The sequence below is a fragment of the Mastigoproctus giganteus genome, chromosome 5 (assembly GCF_048544385.1).
Source record: "Mastigoproctus giganteus isolate SK-2022 chromosome 5, ASM4854438v1, whole genome shotgun sequence".
Lineage (NCBI taxonomy): Eukaryota > Metazoa > Arthropoda > Arachnida > Uropygi > Thelyphonidae > Mastigoproctus > Mastigoproctus giganteus.
In genome coordinates, this window is record NC_143579.1 from 146,409,838 (window position 1) to 146,431,845 (window position 22,008).

The 22,008-nt window shown below is 39.9% G+C and overlaps 1 protein-coding gene across 1 annotated transcript in view; it reads right to left on the reverse strand.

Annotated features, from left to right (window-relative positions):
• LOC150085750 (AP-5 complex subunit beta-1-like) overlaps positions 1-22,008 on the reverse strand; it is an 842,186-nt gene that overhangs the window by 420,677 nt on the left and 399,501 nt on the right. The window contains exon 13 of the mRNA XM_090374678.1: positions 5,569-5,707. Within this exon, the coding sequence (XP_090230804.1) occupies positions 5,569-5,707 (139 nt within the window). The remainder of the gene's footprint in view (positions 1-5,568; positions 5,708-22,008) is intronic.

Here is a 22,008-nt window from a genome sequence, read left to right on the forward strand (position 1 = left end):
TGCTCGAAAGAATTATCTGCTCCAGGAAACCGATAAGTTTGTTAAAAAATTTTGCCGTTTTATTGACCTAACCATAATATTAAATCATATTCTATAAGTAGCTTTATAGTCCTAGTTACACACCTTACTTTATTTGGAATTTAGCTAAAGATTTTGTAGGTTACTACTTAGTATATGTAGAACTTTGTATCATTCAAAACTTGCTGCCATTGTTGAAGCACATTAGATCAATAAAGTATAGTGTACTGTATATCTTGAACTTGACAGCATAATACACAGCACTGCATTTAGGAATCTGTTAGCTTAGCATAGTATTGTGGATTAATCAATTAGCATTAGTAGAGGCATATGATGCAAGAAAGCAAACTTATGCAGCATCAACCAAAAAAAAAAAAAAAAAAAAAAAAACTCGCTCCCATTTCACCCCTCCGTTCGTTCCAAGTACCTGTCCATCTCAGCCTTAAATTTATTTAGGCTATCAACTTCCACAACAAATGGAAGTCTGTTCCACCAACCAACCACCCGCTGGCTAAAGGCAAACTTCCACACATCTATCCTACATCTGTCTTTCCTCAATTTGACTTTATGCCCTCTCAAATGATTATTCTGAGCAAGAGTAAGAATTCCAACAGCATTGAGCATGCTCAAACCACTCAAGGCTTTATACAGCTCAATCAGATCACCTCGCAGGTGCCTAGTCTCAAGACATTGTAATTTACAAAATTTAAGCCTTTCTTCGTAAGAGCAACCTTTTGTTCCATTCACTAATCTTGTTGCCCTTCTCTGTACTGTTCCAGCTCAACATCCTTCTTAAAATGAGGCTTCCAGACCTGTATACAGTACTCAAGGTGTGGCCTGACCATTGCCTTATATAAGGGGATAATCACCTCCTTATCCCTGCTAGAAAAATTCCTGTATATCATTGAGAAGACACTATGAGCTACTCTTGCAGACCGTCTGCACTGCTCAGAAAACTTCATATCTGCCTGAACAATTACTCCCAGGTCCTTTTCGTTCTCTACCACTGTCTGTGTAGTAACATAGAGTTGATATACTATATTGATATATAGTCGTTACTCTGGGGTTACTGCTTACCATATGTAGTACTTTACATTTGTCAATGTTAAACTTCATTTGCCAACTCTCAGCCCATCTGCTCAACTTTTCTAGATCCCGTTGCAGCAGCATACTGTCATTAGTGTCCTTAACAACCCTGCCAACCTTCGTATTGTCTGCAAACTTGAAAATTATGCTTGATATACCATCATCAATATCATTTATAAATACAGAAAACAACAATGGACCCAATACTGAACCCTGAGGACTCCACTAATAACATTAGTCCATGATGAGCAGTGTCCATTGATTACCACTCTCTGTCTTCCCTCACTGAACCATCCCTTTATCCATAGCAACAATTTGCCTCCAATGCCATACTGCTCCAATTTGTGCAGTTTTCCATGTGCAACAGTATCAAAAGCCTTTCTAAGATCCAAATATATAATATCAAAGTTATTCCCTGCATCCAGTTCCTTTGTGACCACATCATAGTATCCAATCAAATTGGTCAGGCAAGACTTTCCCTTAACAAAACCATGCTGTGTCCAAGCTATAACTGAAGTCTTGTCTAGATGATCCTGCAGTGCTTCTTTAACCAGTGCCTCCATTAATTTTCCTGGAACAGAAGTTAAACTAAAAGGTCTATAATTACTTGTGTTGCCCTTTGATCGTCCTTTGTGAATTGGGGTCACATTTGCACATCTCCAGTCCATGGGTACCCCTCCCCTAAGTCCAAAGAAGCTGTCATAATTATGGCTAAGGGTTTGTTTACTTCCTTTGCTGCCTCCTTTAATATAACTGGATAGATCCCATCCACCCCGGATGCCTTTTTCATGTTTATCTTCAACAATTTCTCGTTCACTTTCCTCTCAGTTATTACAAAATCATCCAGCTCACTGCCAGAGTTTAACTCACCTCTGATATTCCCCTCCCTGAATAACTCCTCATGGGTGAATGTAGAGGTGAAATACTCATTTAGTTTGTTAGCCACATGAGCAGGATCATCAACAGTTGAACCATCAATATCCAGTGGACCAATCTGATTCAACCCTTTCCTTCTAGAGTTTACATAGGTAAAGAACTCTTTTCTGTTTTTCTTTGCATCCATTGCCAAGGATTTCTCAAAATCTGCCTTTGCCTGCCCAATCTCCTTTGTGACTTAGTTACAGACCAGCTTATATCTATCATAGGCTTTCATGTCACCCATTAATTTATATGTATCCCATGCTTTTTTCTTCTCTGCCACATGTCTCATTAGTTCATGAACAATATTTCTTAGTTGGTATGTAAAGCCTAGTAGCTTCCAAGATAATTTCTTTGAATGCTTCCCATTTTGAATTTGCTGTTGGTAACATTATCAGTTGGTCCCACTGAATAAAATTTAAATACTGTCTCAGACCACCGTAGTGACCTTTACGAAAGCAAAAACTCTTCCCTTTACCACTGATGGTAGTTACCTCTTTGAGTAAAGTTGGAGTGCTGTGGCTCAGGTGAAAACCGAAAGGGGTAATTCTCCAACACATCACAGTCTGAAAAATTTGCAAAATGTGAAATGTTTGCAGACCTTTCTGGAACAGGACATGATCTAGCCACGGATGATGTCTAGTGTGTGTGTGTGTGTGTGTGTGTGTGAGGTGCACAGAGTGTGAATAAATTAGGTGTCAACTCAGAATTCTGATGGGCATCTATGACAGATTGAGGAGTAGAGTAGATACTCATAAAGAAATTAAAATGAGGGTGGCATCAAGCTCTCAGCTGCTCAACTCAATGATGGAGCTCACTCTTGTGCATCAGGCAAAATAGTGGCAATCTTCAAACCAAAAACGCTCTGGTCCCACAGGAGCTAGTTATTGTTGGTGAGCCGACCGGGCTAGCCGGGTGGATAAAGTGCCTGCCTGGCAACCCAAAGGTCGCGGGTTCGATTCCCGCCTCGGACTTGGATCAAAGTACTGCAAAAACCTTGGGAGATGCATTATGGCCACAGAAGCCTATGCGCCAACAACTACCAAAAGAAAAAAAGAAAGAATATTGTTGGTGACTCTATTGTCAGGGTAATGGGAAATATATTGTTCAAAAAGGATAGGTGGAATAAAACTGGGTATATCTGCGAGGGGCCAAAGTTAATAACATTGGAGCAGATATCTTTTAAGGGCACAAAGGGTGATTTTGTTATACATTCTGGCACTAATGACATTAAGAGTAGGAGATCTGTGGACTAACTTAACAAGTACAGGTCAACGTTGAAAAAAAAAGTCACGAATTAGGGTTAAATTTGACAGTGTCTGAAATTCTGCCCAGACATGACAAGAGAGAGTATAGTATGAGAGCCTTGTCAATCAATTCGCCTCTGGAAAGGGTGTGCAAGTCTCCTTGGGTAGAATTTTTCTTAGTGTGGTCTGTGCTTGTTAACAGAAGAGGCTGCTTCTACAGGGATGTGATATACTCCTAAATAGAAAGGGTGCAAGAATATTTACCGATGTATTGATGCAGTGTTAGAAGGGTCAGAAACTGCTAGCTTGGGGAGGATACACAGATTAATAGATTAACAGTAGCCGTAGGCAGAGGTGAAAGTGATTCTAGCACTGCTTCTATTGGAATGAGCACAGCCTTGACGACCGGACTAGCCGGGCGGGTAAAGTGCCTGCCTGGCCACCCAAAGGTCGCGGGTTCGAATCCCGCCTCGGGCATGGATCAAAGTACTGCAAAAACCTTGGGAGGTGCATTATGGCCACAGAAGCCGATGCGCCAACAACTACCAAAAAAAAAAAAAAAAAAAAAAAAAGGCCACAGCCTTGAAAGCAAGGTGCTGGAGATTTTAAGAACTGATGGAAGTTATCATGGAAAAAGTGAATAAATGGGCTGTATCAGGGTAACAAAAAATAAGAACAGGTGCATGTATACCAATGCTAGGAGCATAGTATATAAATTTGATCAATTTAAACTGCTGGTCAAGACATTAAAGGTGGAATCTGTTGGGATATCAGAGATGTGGTGTCACACTGATATAAGAAATGCATAATTGGAATTTGGGGAGTGTAATGTGTACAAAATGGACAGACAGGATAGGAAGGGAGGAGGGTTATGCTGTTAGTCAAGAAACAAACTCTAATCCAGTGCATCCAGTTGACATTGGTAAGGAGTGCAATGTTGAGTCAGTTTGGTGTGACATAAGCACTAGGAAAGCAAAAATGAGGGTAGGTGTGTGTTATGTATATAACACACTCGTACCCTCATGGGATTCCAATAACATTATTAGTAGAGTCCCCCAGGGTTAGCTGTTCGGCCAATTTCTGTTTTCTATATTTATCAATAATATTGATGAAGATATATCAGGTTTAATGTCCAAGTTTGCAGTGATATGAAGGTCAGTAGGGTTATTAATGACAGTATACTGCTAGAGACAGATCTAGAAAAGCTAGGCAAATGGGCTAAGAGGTGCCAACTGAAGTTTGCCATTGACAAATGTAAAGTACTGCATATGGGAAGCATTAACCTCAGAGAAACCTAACAACTGTGCAGTACTACACTCAGGGTAGTGGAGAATGAAAAAGACCTGGGGTGAGTAATTGTGCCATCAGATATGAAGTTTTCTGAGTAGTGAGATAGGCTGCCAGAGCAGCTCATGGGGTCTTGTTGATGACACACAGGAATTTTGCTAGCAGGCATAAGGAGATGATTATCCTCTTGTATAAGGCAATGGTCAGGCCACACTTTGAGTACTGCATATAAGTCTGGAGGTCTCATTTTAGGAAAGATGTAGAGCTACTGGAACGAGTACAGAGAAGAACAATGAGATTGGTGAGGGAAGCAAAGAGTTGTACTTACAAGAACTGCTTAAGTTCTGCAAATTGCAGCATCTGGAGACTAGGCAGCTACAATTGAGGTGTATAAGACCTTGAATGGATTGAACAAGCTCAATGCTGATGGGACTCTTCGTCTTGCTCAGATTACAAACCTGAGAGGACATAAATTCAAATTGAGGAAAGACAGTTGTAGAATAGATGTGCACAAATTTACCTTTAATGAGCAGGTAATTGATGGCTGGAACAAACTTAAATCATTTGTTGTGGAAGTTGATAGCTTAAATAAATTCAATCAAGAACTGGACAAACGTTTGGAGTGAATGGATGGGTGAAATGAGAAAGGTTTTTTTTTTTTTTTTTTTTTTTTTGGCTGATGCTGTATCAACTTGGGTTCTTGCATCACATGCCTCTACTAATGCTCATGCTTAGGCTACAAACTTTTAACACCCTTGTATATAAATTTATTACAATATCTGTTTTCTGAATATTACACATGAAAAACAGTGTCTTAGTTTTGGTGTATACAGCACATTTATGAGTAAATCCAAATCTATTTTGTACTGAACTACTTTTGCCTCCCCAACCCAGCTCTAGGAATGTATGACTCCACATATGCATAACTTTACATTTAGAAGAATTACACTTTAGTTGTCATTCAGAGAAATGAGAGATGAATGTGTAAATAAACATGGATCAAAATACTGACCTTTGGTCTAGAAATATCTGCACATTCTCCAGTTGCATCTTCTAATATTAGAAGATAAGACATATGCTTTTCTACTTCATGAATTGGAAGATTTAAAACATGTTCAACCAAGGACAAAATTATTTCTTCAGGAAGAGAGCTACATAAATTAACAAAAATATAACAGCTTAAGAGAAATTATATTTTATAACAAGCTAAATAATGAAGAATCAATACAATGAGTCCTGACAACACCTGACCTCAACTTATTCAGATATTTCAGAGATTTAAACAAACAAGGAAATGAGAAAAGCACATTTTGGAAACCAATGGAGACCGGTGTGATTTTGGCCATAAACACTAGTATGAGGCTGCTACACGTTTTCCCCACTCTTGTAAGAATTTTTGACCCAGTCTGCCTCTGCTAACACAAAAGTTAATTAGCATTAGTCCGGCCACATGACGTAAGGAAGCTGAGAGACTTTGCAACAACCCAAAAAAAAAAAAAAAAAAAAAAATGGAGATGACACACTGACTGCCTCAGCAACATTTCTGAGGCAACTTGTTCCAGTGTCTGTCAACCTGCACACTACCCATAAGTAAAATTAAAGGGAAAACAGATGTACCACATTCATTTTACTCAATCTATTCAAAATTTTACACACTTAAATAGGATATGGTTTGGTTGGTTTATATTTTAATGGCACAGAAGCAGCAAACGTATAATTCACCAAACATTACTTTTTTTTTTTTTTTCCTTAAGTTGAAATATTATACAAAAAAGTAGAACATATTAAGTATAATAAGTATGTAAATGTATGATAAAGTATAAGTAAACAAAAATATAATAATAATAAGCAATACATATAAAAAGAGCTAAATAGAATAATATAAATTCATCCTTTTTAAAAAGGTAAAAAAATCAGCACAATAAAATCTAATTAGGAAAATTAGAAAACTCCTGAAAGACTATGTTTGAAACACAGTTAAAGGAGGTTGAATTGGCAGCTTGGCGATCGTTTAAGGTGGCAGTACATGGTTTTTGGGTAATCCGAAAGAACAAAACTATCAAATGTGGGTATCAAATTTATTCGAGTGCTACAAAAACTTGGGCCATTGAAAATTCATTTTCTTCATTCCCATTTTTAACTTTTTCCCAAATATCTGGGAGATGTGAGTGATGAATAAGGGAAGCGGTTTCATCAAGATGATGGAAAATTTTCCATCCAAGATGATGGAAAATGTGTACCAAGGTTGCTGAGATTCTGTAATGATGCGGGATTACTGCTGGTTCCTTGTCAGGGAGAGTAAGCAGGAATACAAGAGAAAATCCCTTAGTAGCAAACATTTTTAAGGACAATTACTGGTATGCTGATTATATATTCTATATTACTGAAATATAACTAATTTGCTATTATTTATGATATTTTTTCCAAAGTTAAATGAGTTATAGAGAACATATAATATTTTTTTACACTTTTTTTTTTTTTTTTTTTTTTTATGTGAACCCCAAACACGAGAGGTATTAGAACCTATAGTACTTACTAACGTGCTTGGGTTTGAGGTTAAGAAGACAAAAGAAGATATTTGTTGACATTGGACTTGAACTTCTGTAGATTGTAATTTTCAGGAAATACGTATGAAGGAAGGTTGTTCCAGAAAACGGCAGTTGAATGAATAAAAGAGGAAGATGAAAAGTTGGTTCTGTGGGTTTGAAGTTGGACAGTAAATGGATGTTGGCTGGTGGCGGCACGTGTTCGGACTGTTTTGAAAGAGAGAGCAGGAATTATAGAAGCCAATTCAGAAGAACAGTGCCCATGGAAGTATCTGTAGAAGAGGCATACAGCAGAAACAGTGCGTCTATGAGAAAGCGAGTGGAGAGACTCTGTTAGAGATGAATCATTAATTAACCTAACTGCCCTCTTCTGAATGGAATCAAGAAGCCGGAGAGAGGTTTTGGGGGCACCACCCCAGATATGGGAACAATATTCCATGGCAGGGCGAATTTGCGATTATACAGAGTGAGCAGCTGTTTGGAAGAAAAGTAACGCCGAGAGCGAAAGAGAAAACCAAGTTTTTTAGATGCCGAGGAAGCAATATTTGTAATGTGCTTGTGCCAAGAGAGATTAGAAGTCAGGGTAATCCCCAAAAGAGATATATCATTTTGCCTAGAAATCGGAGTGTCACTAAAGATAAGCATAGGAGTAGAAGAATCCTTTTTGCGAGATATAAGACAAGACTGAGTTTTAGAAGGGTTGAAATCAACTAAGTTGTCTTTGCCCCACTGGAGAATTACCCGAAGATCGGTATTTAAGGAACTGGTAGCAGATTTTCGAGAAGTTGAAGCTGATTGAGCAGGACAAGGTTTCTCAAAATGGAAAGTTGAATGCAATGTGCTATCATAGGCAAAACTATGGATAGGATTTCCAGTCAATGGAAGAAGGTCATTGATATACAAGAGGAAAAGAGTGGGGGAAAGAACTGAACCTTGGGGACACCCGGCATTAGTGGAGAAGTTAGAAGACAGAGAGCCATCTACCATCACCCTCAGTGAGTGATCAGAGAGAAAACTGGATAACCAATTACTAAAAACAGTTGGCAAACCATAAGATGGAAGCTTGTTTAGAAGACCTTTATGCCAAACACGATCAAAAGCCTTTGAGATGTCAAGAGCAACTACTTGTGTTTCACCGAACCTTTCCATTGAATTAGTCCATAAATGGGTAACATAAGCCAGAATATCTCCAGTGGATCGACACTGACCTGAATCCATACTGGTGATCGTTGATCAGACGGAAGGTTTTCTAGGTAGTTTAAGAGTTGGCGGTTAATTGATTTCTCCATTACTTTAGAAAGAGTAGAAGTAATTGCAATGAGATGATAATTGGATGGGAGGGATTTGTCACCCTTTTTAGGAACTGGCTGGATATGAGCAAATTTCCAAGCAGAAGGAAAAACACCTTTGGAATAAGAGATTGAAAAAAGGCGGCAAACAATAAGAGTAAGTTCAGGAGCACAGGTTTTTGAGAACAAGTGGAGAAATACCATCAGGACCTGGAGCTTTCTTAGCATCGAGATTCATCAAAATCCTTCTGATATCCTTTTGATGGAAGACCACAGGAGGCATTGAATGAGCGTGTTGGGAATGGTGGGAGGTGTTTTTACCAAGATCATTAATACATGAGCTGGAAGAAAAATGGGATGCTAGCAGGTCAGCTTTATCCTTGGCTGAAGTGGCAACAGAACCATCTGGTTTGGACAGAGGTGGGAGCAAAGATGGGCAAAAAGTTGCGGCCAATAGCTTTGGCAAAGAGACCAGAATGCTCGGCTACCATTAGGGCAAGAAGCAAGTTTTCTACTCTTAGCCTGTTCAAACTCTAGTTTGGACTGGTTAATAACTGCTTTACAAACTGTTGCGAGCTTTGGTGTAGGCAGAAAATGAAAACTGAAGAATTAGAAACAAGCCAATTACGATATGCAAACATTCTTCTCTTGGACAGCCTTAGCACATTTATTGGAAAACCAAGGTTTAGATAAAGGACGAGATTTTTAAAGTGGAGTGTGGGATAAAGGATTCCATTCCTGCAAGAATAATTTCACTGACACGATCTGAGCAAATGTTGACATCAGAAGTTTTGAAACAGTAATCCGACCAAGGAAAAGAAGAAAAGAAGTCTCGCAGGTCATCCCATTTTGCATTCTTGTAATGCCAAACAACACGTGGTTGGGAATAGCCATGAGATAAAGGTTCCATTGGAGAAGAGACAATCACCAAGTTGTGATCTGAAGTGCCTAAAGGACCTCTCACTTCGACCGTGTACTTAGAAGGGTTGTTTGTGAGAAAAAGATCAAGCGTATTGGCTGTATGATTAGGATTGTCCGGTATTCTTGTAGGTAAATGAACAATCTGTGCTAGGTCATTAGTAATTGCAAAAGCCTCAGCATCTCGACCTGCTGGGTCGGTGTGACTAGAAAATGGAAGCCAGCTGGAGTTGTGAACGTTAAAATCACCAAGGAAAATTACCTCACTGTTAGGAAAGTTAGACTGGAGAAAGTCAAGTTGCAAAGAGAGGACGTCAAAGAGTTCCAAGTGATTAGTGGAGTTGGGAGAACGGTAGAGACAACAGATGAATTTGACACAATGAGGTAGAGAGATTTTAAGCCAGAGAAGATCAAAGAGAGGAGATTCCAAATTGCCAAGTCTCTGACAGGGAATATCAGAACGGACATATGCACAAGTACCACCTTTGAGACGAAAGGAATCATACAGCGAATAATTTGGGCATCTGAGATGAGCAGTAGATGAATCAACCGATAACTGAGATTCTGTCAGAAAAAGTACATGGGGTTTGGCAGACTGCAAGTGGAAATGGACATCGTTGAGATTAGAATTGAGACCACGTATATTTGTGAAATGAATTAGGAAGTCCTTGGGAGGTTTAGATCTTTTCGCAGATAAGCTTGCTCTATTAGTTTGACAATTCATGGTATTCAATAGTAAGAAAAAGTAGGTAGGACATGCTGTATGAAGTAATGAAATTTTTGGATATGGCGTACATGTGGTAAGAATATACCCAGATCCTTGACATAACGTGGCCTCGACAATGCTCCCCGCATACACACTACTCGGACTCCCTCCAGTCACTATCTGGCAGAGTAGAGGCAGCAAGATTATACACTAGCTGATCCGGAAGCTTCCTAGAGAGTTACCAATAGGTTCAGTCCGGTGTACTAACTAGCGGCCGGCCTGTGAACACCGTTTTAGAGCTGTACCCTCGAAGTGTAAGGAATATTGGATCTCGCCACGACGTTCACCATAACCTCAAAAGTCATCAATCATACTGCATGACGGAAGAGATAGGGAAAGGTTGACCGGAACTTAGCTCTAGAGACTAAACATGGGTTCCACCATTTCAAGCCTCCAATAAGCAAAGTGGTGGTATTTCACCGATTGATGAGAGTCATCTACCACCTAGTACTGCCTGGTAACATAGAGGGGCGGCGTTCCTCCATGTGGTGTGGGCGCCACACCTCGACCCCTGCTTACGTTGGTTCACACCTGGGTGGTCACCCACCATGTACTTGTGCATGGAGGTTATACCCAGGATTACTAACAGTCCCACCATCGTGAAGGTGCAAGCAGAGGATTTGGCTGTCACAGACCGTCCGGACTTCGCCGAAATTGGGTCCACTTGACTTGAGTGTCACCCGAATATCAGTTCCATCAGCGTTTTAGACTCCCAGATAGCAAGTACAGCTTGTCTGGCATATCTGTGAGAATGTCTGTGACAACCTCAAGGACTTGTATTACAAACTTGAATTATACGTATATATCCCTTTATTTTAACATTAAAAGTTGGTACATCTTTTGATGTAGACACGATAGACTTTTTATGGTGATTTTCAGGATCACTGCACCTATTTCCTCCAAAATCACATATTTTCATTGCGGTGGTATGACAAAAAATATTTTTTGTTAGCCAGAGTTTAGTATTAATGTAGTCCAAGGCTAGCCCCACCATATACACTCCTGTGGAATTTTCTGAGAAACTGCGCTATCTGGGAATACAACAGCAGATCCCACAGATGACTCTGATTTCAAGCCAGCAGTAAAGAAAATCAGAATAAGTAGATTCACGGACAGCATAAAGTTGTAGGTAGATAGATGGTGAAGTGCTTGCCTTTCCCTCTAATGTTAAGCGAGAAGTTACATAGTGGTAAGCGTTGCCTTGGTGACCGGGCAACATTGTCTACTGTGATGTGAAGCTCTCTGAGCAGCCCTTGGACATGAATACCAAAGGGACAGTTAGCAGTCTGATGGGTGTTATAGAGGTTTTCCCATTGTGGCTCGAAAACGAATGTCCACGTAGGGTTGTCTGGCAGGGATTTCAGTTTAAAAGTATATTTTAGTGACAACTGCTTTCATCAGAGTGACAGCAGCAATTCAGGTGCTTTAATGTATAAACTCTGAACAGGGGTGTTCAGAATGCACCAGTAGCAATGCAGATGGCTTGATAGTGAACTGGGTCTAGCCATTGAAGTACCAAGTGTAACACTTGGGACCTATAATTTAATTTAGATGGCAGAAGTGCATGGTTGGTGCAGTAGAGTGCAGAGGTCTGCTCCTAAATTCTTGGATGAGATTGTACGTAACAGGCTCAGTGCCCCAGGGCTGGACCAAGGTACTTTCGTTCCAAGGGCAGAAAGGTTTTTCAGTGCCACTTTACTACAGATATATATATATATATATATATATATATTTTTTTTTTTTCAGATTTGTAAAATTTGCCTCCCCCTTAAAGAATGGCACCCTGGGCAAGAGCCCTGCTAGCGAGAGCCATAATCCAGCACTGCACTGCCCTTGTGCACCTTGTCCACAGTTGAGAGATATGAAGTAAAAAAGTCAACTTATTATCAAAAATGAGCCCCAAGAATTTTGCCTCAGATGCTACTGGAATGTTGTTTTATCAGAGCTTGATTGACAGGGTGAATATTCTGTTTGTGCCAAAATGAATGGAAATAGTCTTATAAGTTGAGAACATGAAACCGTTACCCATTGCCGAAGAGTTGACATGGTCAATGACGGGGTGCAATTGTCTTTCAATAACCCTCATGTTGCATGACTGTAAGAAGATGGTAAAGTCATCAGTGAAGAGGGCACTTTTTTACAGATGGAGGAAAAACTTGGCTGACAATGGATTTTCTTTAGAGGAATGTAAACAGAAAATTGCACTCAGATTTACTACCCATGCAAGATCGTCGTCACTTGTGAATTGGGTAATAAGCTTCTCGCCAAGAATGTACAAACGCCTTCAGACACAAGAATGGATTTTCTTATCTTGGAATTCTCACAAATTTCATTGGTTTACAATTGTAACAAAGTGTTACCTCTGCTTAGGATATGGGCACCCTACACAGTTTTGTTCCCACAAATCCCCTTCGTGCGGTCACTTGCCCGCAGTGGTCACGTTTTCTCTGAGTGCCATCATACGGAAGAGGCAGCTTGCTGCACAAACTGCAAGCGACATAAACGGGAGTACAGCCATTCTGTAACGGACAGTGAATGTCCTGAATATAAAACAGCATTAGAAGACGCAAGAATAACGACCGCTTATGAGTAATTTGGCTCATCACTCTGTACATAATGTAAACAACCCTACTTCTCTAAACGGTTCTACACCAGTTTCGTCAGTGAGGGAGACAGGCCATCTGAGGATTATGCAGATAAACGGGCAGCGATCTCGGACAGTAGCTGACAAGATTAGGCTTTCTGCCGAGACAAATTGTATTGACATTGTCGCTATACAAGAGCCTTATTTTGCACACGTCCAGTCCTGTACCACAGTCTAAAATCCTGGGTTACTTGTTAAAAATGAGAATAATACAACCTGTTGACCAGAATCCCAAACTTTGTATATTAATTCTTAATGACTCTTTAGACATCAAGGTTCTTCATGGATTTTGCACTCAGTTCTCTACTTGCATTCTTGTCACACACTCCATAATGAATTTTTACTTAATTTCTCTCTACTGCCCTCCATCGGTGGACTTTAATCACTCTCCAGCTTACCTTGAGACTGTGAAAAATACTTTGGGATCGAATGGCAATATATTGATTTCATCAGACGTCAACGCAAAATCAAACTTTTGGCACAGCTCTTCTACAGATGCACGTGGCCTTCTCTTGGAGGAGTTCATAATTAATCATTGTTTTTCAATTCACAACAAGCCTAATTACCCTCATACTTTTTAAAGTTATGCAGGTGAATCTAATATAGATATAACGATGACAAACTCTCACTTCGATTTGCGGCTTACTGACTGGACTATGTATAGGGACTGGTGCACCAGTGATCAGTCATCTATTATATGCTTTCCCCTGATTCCGCCTTTCCATCTTCATACACTTTCTCACAGCCAGAATTAATAAGATTTTCCATCAGAAATACTGACTGGAATGCTTTTGACTCTTCCATTTTCTGGACCTTGATGAACAGAAACTTGCTTCTTTTGAAACCTCACCTATTTCTCATCAATGAACAGTATTCAAAATGCTACAATAAAAGTATCATATAAGTCTTCTAGGAAAAAGAGGGTTAATCAGAAGAAGTGTTCATAGTAGACGCAGGAGTTATCCCAGTTAAGAAAGCAAGTTCATCGAGCCCGTAGGTATTACCAAGGGCATAGAGACTGGCCCCAAGCTGATATTAATCATTTTTACCAGCAGTATTCTTCATTGAAAAGCTACGTGAAGGTCTCTCGAAAGCGTGAAACGTGGATGAATTTCGTTCACACCTCTGGAAATGCTAACCCTTGGGGTCTTCCATACAAGATTGTAAGAGGAAAGACCTCTGGTTCTAATATTTGACTCAATTGTGGTGGACTCCGTGGAAACACTGAACTGGCATGATTCTGCAAATGCAATCTTAGATGCTCTTTTTCCGTTGGATGATCCTACCTCAGACTTAGCTGTTCATTCTAAAATCCGATCAGACAATGAATCTTATGTGTCCTCAACAACCACCGAACCTTTTACGTTGGATGAACTGCAGGCTGTCTCGCATAAAGTTAATGTTCAGAAGTGCCCAGGACTAGATCTTGTAGAAAACATTTTTATTATCAGAGTCATGAAATTAAAACCTTATGTTCTTCTAAACTTATTCAACAGATGCCTTCAGGAAGAAACTTTTCCGGAAATTTGGAAGGTTGCTCTAGTTAAGTTGATCAGAAAGCCGGATAAACCTTCTGGAGTGGCTAGATCGTACAGGCCAATCGCTCTGCTGGCTAATTTGGGTAAATTGCTAGAGCGACTAATGGCCATTAGATTGAATACTCTGTTTGTTTGTTGTTGTTTGTTATTTGGTTTTTAGGAGCAATAGCAACTAAGGCCATATTGCTCCGGGATATGCAGTGGTCATTCCCTGACCTTTCCGCATTTTCCGTATTTGGTGGTCAAGGGCTCGAACCCCGGTCTAATCAAGAAGTTTGTTATTGTTATTTGATTTTTAGGAGCATTAGCAACTAAGGCCATATTGCTCCGGGATATGCGGTGGTCATTTCGTGACCTTTCCGCATCCTCCGTATTTGGTGGTGACGGGCTCGAACCCCAGTCTAATCAAGAAGTGTGTGCTACGCACTGCTGCTCCTGCCTACCTGGCTACGGAGGCGCTTGAATACTCTACTGGTAGAACAGGATCTGCTTTCAAGGAGTCAATATGGGTTCTGTCCCGGTCGTTCCTGCAAGGATGTTCTTGTGGACTTTGTCTCTTCAGTTCAAAACTTGGTACATAAATATACCCTGGCTGTTTTCATCAACTTCGAAGGCACCTTCGACTCCCTTTGGTGGGTGAGCATCCTGGAGCGTCTGTGATTGGCTAGGTGTACCAACCACCTTTACTTTTTAATCCGTAATTACTTTGCCAATAGAACCATAATAGTCAAGGCTAAATATAGCCAAGTATCAAGATCAGTATCTAGAGGATGCCCAATATAGCAGGGCTCTATATTGGGTCCTTTTACATGGAACATGGTGCTGCAGCAGTGGCTCTCCCGATCTTTCAATAATGTCAAAATAATAGCGTATGCAGACGATCTCACCATCTTGGTAAATGGTAACTCTAGGGCAAATCTTGAAACTACCGCAAATTTTGTTCTCCGGGATCTCTACGATTGGACTGTGGCCAGTAAGCTTAAAATCAGCTTGTCAAAAACAAAGATGATGATTCTTGGATCAAGTTGGATATCTCTTGTCCTCCGTTGGTCAAGATCAACAACATTCGTCTCCCCATAGTTAAAGAGAACAAGGTTGTAGGAGTAGTAATTGATTCCCACTCAATTTTATTCCTCACAAACTTATCATCTAAAATACGTAGATTTACTGGTGCAATTGTTAGGGTGTCCCGTGTTGAATGGGGACTCTACAGAAAAACTTTAAGGATCTATTACAATGCAGTTTTCCTCCCACTGGTCATATATGCTGCAGGTGTGTGGTTTCACAGGGCACGGCTCAAACACTTCAAAGCAAAACTCGCCTCCTCGCAAAGAACCATCTTGCGATGTTTAGTTAAGGCATGCAGGGCAGTCTCGACGCAAGCTCTGCAAGTACTAGCCAGAACATTACCTTCAGACTTGTAAGTTACTTATAGAGGATTTTTATACAAACTGAAAAATGAAGATTGAGACTGAATTTCTTGGAATAACCATCAACCTTCAAGATGATACTAAAAGAGAAAGAAGGAGACTGTGGAATGAGTTAGTTAACATCTGGCAGTTTCGATGGGATACAGCTCCCATTGGTGCAACAACAAGAAAATTTATATCACAAGTTTCATTTCTCCTTGATAAATGTGTTCGATTGTGGTTCTGCATGGACATATTCACATCCTACCTGTTGACAGGACATGGTTCGATGAACCACAGTCTTTTTAGGTTCAATTTATCACAAACAGACCTCTGTTGTGTGGATCACCAGAGAGTTGGGATCACATCTTGTATCATTGCTGCCTGTATGACGATCTCAGAATTCCTCTTCATGCACTTACTAATTTTCAACCAGGACAGGAGTCGTCTCTGCTTCAAAGCTCGAAGTCATATCTGATTCTTCAGGCTTTTGCTCAAGGCGTCTTTCTTCGAAGGCGTTCAGTGTCGACAGATCTTAACAGGATGCAATGCTATGGCCCTGCTGATACATAGCTGGTTAGATCTCCTTTAATAATATATAAACTCAAATTCTCAAGAAGTGTAATGTTTCCTTGGCCTGCAGATAAAATTAAGTGCTTTCTTTCTTTCTTTTTTTTTTTTTCACTACTTTCTTTCTTTTATGTATTTATTTATTATTATAATTTCTTTCTTTCTTTTTTTTTAGGAGCACCGCTACTTTCTTTTGTTTATTTATTAAATTAATTTTTTTTTATGAGAACCACTTCTTTCTTTTTTTTTTTTTTGTTTACTAATTTATTTGGTTTTTTCTTTTTGTTTTTTTTTTTAGCAACACTACTACCTTCTTTCATTTTACTTTATTATTATTATTTTTATTATACATGTTTTATTTTATTTTCTTCTGCTTCATTTTTATTCATTTCGTTTCCATATCCAGCACCGTGGCTGATTCCCCCCCCCCCCCCCCCCGGAATGGGTCCCCAGAGGATCCTGACCTACCTTCTGGCAACATCAGGTGGGTCAGAGTCTCTCTTGAGATGTGCTGGACTGGCCCACATTCCCGTGGTGTGGACGAGTACCAAGAATCATCTGTCCAGGTGACTGATGCTTCTGCGTAGCCAAGAGGCCAAAACAGAACAACAGAACACACACACAAACCTATGTCACACACACATATCTGGCCCATTTGTAGTGATAATGTTCACAGAGATACGAGGCAGAACAGAGATATGAGGTTGAACAAAAGTTCTAGGAGCTACCCTTTAGATATACACATCACCCTCGAGCACAGCGCAGTTGATAGATAGATGAAGTAAGTTGTTCAGTAATAGAATTAACTTTGATAGTAAAAGATTCCATCCTCTTGGAGAAAAGATCGAGAGAGAAAGGACCCCACATGAACTTGGAATGAGCGATTCAGTAAAAAAATTTAATAAAAAGGGCTAGATGGCACCTAAGACCATGATTTGTATATATCTTTCAGGATTCAAAATCTCCAAGCTGTGCCATACGCGTTTTCCATATCAAAGAAAATTGACACCAGATGCTTGTTTTGAAAACATTTCAAATAGACGTTTCCATTCTTATTAAATGATCAAGTGTTGGTCTTTTCCTTCGGAAGCCACATTGTCCATTTGAGGTCATTTGTTTCTAAGTACCACATTCCATCGACTATCCTTTCTAGGATCTTGCACAAGCAGCTTGTCAGAGCAATGGGACAGTAATTTTTCAGAATTTTTGGATCCTTTCCTGGCTTGGGGAAGGCAACAAACTATTCCCTTATGCCAGCAGTCCAGAAACTGGTCTTCGAGATATATTCTGTTGTACAGACAGAGCAAGTGCTCCATAGATTCAGATGAAAATGCTTAATCATCTCAGAGTGGATGTCACCTGGCCCAACAGCACTCACCTGGGATAGAGATAGTGCCGCTTTCATATCCTGTTCTGTGAAAGGCTGATTATATGCTTCACAGTTATTTGATGACGACTTCAAAAACTGCTTTCCCACTTTTTGTTTGAAGGCCAGAAACTCAGGGGGAGGGGGGAGGATTATTCAGCAGACACCTTTGCAAATACCTCCCCTAAAGTGTTCACAACTGCAGATGGATCTGCTATAGTACATCCATTATGTTCTAGGATCAATATATATATACTGACCCCAGGGGCTCACATTTGGTGAGTATGTGCTTGGCAAACCCAGGGTTCTGAGCTGGATATCATCATTCTTCTCTTTCTTGCTTTCTTGGTGATTCCCCTTCTACTTCTGACTCTCTCTCTCTCAGGGTAACACGAGATTTTTTTTTTTTTTTTTGGCTGGTGCAGCATAATCCTCAGGCTTCCTTGCACCTTAAGGCTAATAATAATAATAATCTTCCCTGATATATATATCTGTGTGCATCGTATATCTGCCCTTCATTTTTCAGACTTTGTCCCAAACAAGCTTCGATGACACTGTCTGGGTAATGGAAGATGTGAAGCAGATCCAAGATTCTTTCTGACTCTGGTATGTGTACGTTTGAAGGCTATTAGGTTATCTGTGGTGGGGTAACAACCAAATTTCCCCCATTCCTTGTTTAGCACTTTACTTGCTGCTGTGTATTCAATATTCCAACATTGTTTTGGGAAAGGTGGAAACCGTGTTGAAATCTTTGGAATTGCAATTGCCGCTGCTTGGACAATACTTTCTGTGGTGTACATAACTTCATCACTAATTGGTTGCTTGCTGAATGTGGCGTTATTAAATGTTGCTAGATGTTTAAAGGCATTCCAGTCAATGTGATCAATTTTCCACCATGGTATCCTAGATGGGTGGCATGGTCTGCCTTGGCAAAGGGTGGATATCATGGGGAAGTGATCACTACTATAAATGTTGTCTTCAACCTGCCATGTAAAAACAGGGAGGATAGGAGAGGAGCATACAGAGACGTCAATTGTAGTAAATGTAAGGGTAGGCATGTGGAAGAAGAAGAAGATGTTAGATCCCACATTTAGAAGTGCTAGATCATTGTTTTCTAGCACATGCTTGACAATCCGACCCCTTTCTTGATGTCATCACTACCTCACAGAGTATATGTCCCTTGAAATCCCCTAATAATAGAAAAGGGGGCAGCAACTGCTGAATGGGATCATCAAGGTCTCCCTGGGGGATGTGATGTCGTTCCCAGGTGGCAAATAGATAGAACAAACAGTTAAGAGAAACCCTACTGTTAGACGAACTGCTAATGCCTCTAGGTTGGTGGTAAGTGGCATAGTTTGAAAAGGAGCATGGTTACCAATCAGGATGACGACTCCTCCATGGGCAGGTCCAACCCCGGTTCTGTCTTTATTAATAATTGAACAGCTGGCAAGTGAGGATCCTCGTTTGCCTTTAAATAGGTCTCTGTAAGCAAAAGCAGGTTGGTTTGTGTATGCGCAGGAGGACCTCACAATGTCATTACAATTCCAAAGGAATTTACAGCAATTCCACTGTAATAATTTTAGTGTGGTCATTATTTATATTTTGTTTGTCTGGCTGATGGCTTCTGAAGGGCTGAGGGCTTTATTTTCTCAGTCCTGGATTTTTCTCGCTTTAAACAGAATGGGCATTAGCCTGTATCCATTTCTTCTTCTTCAGCAAAAAAGGAGAAATGATTTTTTCCAAAGTCTTGGCAAAGAGTTCCAGGACTAAGATGTTTGATACCTCCTTGTCGTCAACTTCCATTTTCTCTTGTGTTATCAGTGGCACTTCAGGTTTTTGTGTATTTTCTTTTCCACTTTGTTTCAGTAGTGATGGAGCGCTAGGAGGTATTGATATTGGAGTGGCAGCTGATAGGGATTTTTGAGAGCTCAATAAATAGTATACAATAGGAGCGAATGGCTCTTTTGGTGGATAGACATATCGGTTTGTGTTGCAATGGAATGTTTCACTGCATATATATGCGACGAAATCAGGTTGGCTGAGTGTTTTCTTATTTAGACCCCCAGTCAGCACAGCTGCTCTTGGCAATCAAAGCAGCATTTCTGAATTTCTTTTTTACGTGGTCCATATGATGTACAAAGGAGAGCTTACTATCAAATATGATACCAAGGTACTTTAATTTTTGGACCATCCTGATGGAAGTGTCACAGATTTTAATAACTGGTGCTCTTTTAAGTGAGCGCTTTAATAGCATAGTTTTTGGTGTTTTTCTGGTACAATTTTTAGTTTGTGGACCAGCATTCCTGTAGTTTCTTCAGTGTGAAGTACAGTAAACCCCCGCTATTCGCGGAATCTGTATTCGCAGTTTCGCGTATCCACGATCGCTGATTTAATATAAAATGAAACCTAAAAAAAAATGTGAATTTTAAAGTGCCGTGAATATTTTCCGCCATAAAAAAACATAGGGGCGTGGCTAAAATGATCTTTCCCAGTCAAAACAGCGCTCAGTGGGGAGAGGGGTGACAAAATCGCGAGCGTGAATGTTTCTTGCTAATCCTTGTTCAGTATGTGTTATGTGCTTGTCATGGAAGGTTTCTTCGTTTGCTTTTAATTTATATGCTTATAAATTGAATAAATTTATAAATTGATATGCTTACAAAAGTGATAAATCTACCGTTTTGCAGTGTAAAATAGACTTTTTCGAGTGTTAACGGAAGAAAGTGACTTTATTGTGGACAAGTTTTTTCTAACCCGTACAAAAAATATGGCTACGAATAACAAGGGAAATGTGAAAAGATCAAAGAATGTGATGACATTAGCGAAGCGAATAAAATTGACTTATTAGACAAAATTTCTAATGTGGCAAAATTTCTCAGTGGCAAAACATTATAAAATCAATGAGTCAACGGTACGATCAATCAAAAAATTGGAAGAAAAAATCTGCTGTACTGTCCGTGAAAACGCGCTAATTCCTTAAAAATTTTGCTCTGTAACTCGCGATGTTAAATTAGAAAAAATGGAAAAGGCTTTAAATCTGTGGATAGAAGACCGAACTCAAAATAAAATTCTGTTAAGTTCACTCATCATTCGTGAAAAGTCAAAACTCCTTTATCAACACTTTAGCGAAACTGGTGATAGCACTGGCGGGATAAGTTTTTTTGCTAGCAAAGGCGCTGGTTTTAAATTTCTAATAAATATTACATTTAATATTAAATTGTTTCTTATTTTCATTTCGATGCCATATGCGTGCATATCACTATGTACTGTCTATGCACATAGTCATATTATGAAGGTACATCTAATACATACATAGACAAAATTTTAGACTACTTTTTCTTATATATTTCATACTTTGGAACGGTACCCCTTTATTACTATGGGAGCCATAACTCAGTATTCACGTTTTCGGTATTCGCGACATTTCTCAGGAACGTAACCCCCGCGAATAGCAGGGATTTACTGTATTCCTAATCTTCTATTTCTATCATATTCAAAAACATCTGAAGGATTTGTGTGTGTGCGTGCGTGAGTGCATGTGTGTAGTATGGGTGTTTAATGGTGCACAAGCTGCTGTGGCTATAGTGCATCTATTCATAGGAATTTTTAAAAAATAATTAATACGAGGGGTTTCCAAAAAGTAAGGTAACACATTTTGTCTCTCGATGATGTTTAATAATACGAAGTTAAAATTACACACCAAGAAATAAGTGAACATGCACTATTTCTCCACAAAGTCTCCAGTTGTATTGATGTACTTGTCCCCACGACGATGGATCAGTTTATCAATACCAGTACTGAAGAAGTCCGTGCCAAACGCAGTAACAAATATCGCACCACCTGATAAACTTCCTCATCTGTGGTGAAATTCTTCCCTGAAAGGTGTGTTTTTTCAGAGGGCTGAACAAATGGAAGCCTGAAGGTGCTAAGTCTGGGCTGTATGGGGGATGTGACAGAGTTTCCCAACGAATTACAGTGCAATCACTCAAGAGTGGCATGGGTGGTGTGTGGAGTCGCATTGTTGTGCAACAAAATCATGCAGCTTGCCAAGAGTCCTGGTCATTTGTGTCGAATGTTGGCTTTCAGTTTTTCCAACATTGCACAGTAAAGCTGTGCATTGATTTCCTCCCTTCGGCAAGAAATCCACCAACAGAACGCCTTGGTGATCCCAGAACACTATGGCCATGACTTTTCAGACACTGGGAACAGTTTTGAATTTTTTGCGCACAGGAGATTGTGGATGTTTCCCGATCATGGAGTCTTGTTTGCTCTCCGGGGTAAAGAGGTGAACCCACGTTTTGTCTGCTATGACTATGCGAGCGACAAAGCCTTTCCTTCATTGCTGTATCACAACAGGTTCTCCAGACACATCCCCATGCGTTTTGCTTTGTCCTCCTCTGACAATTGTC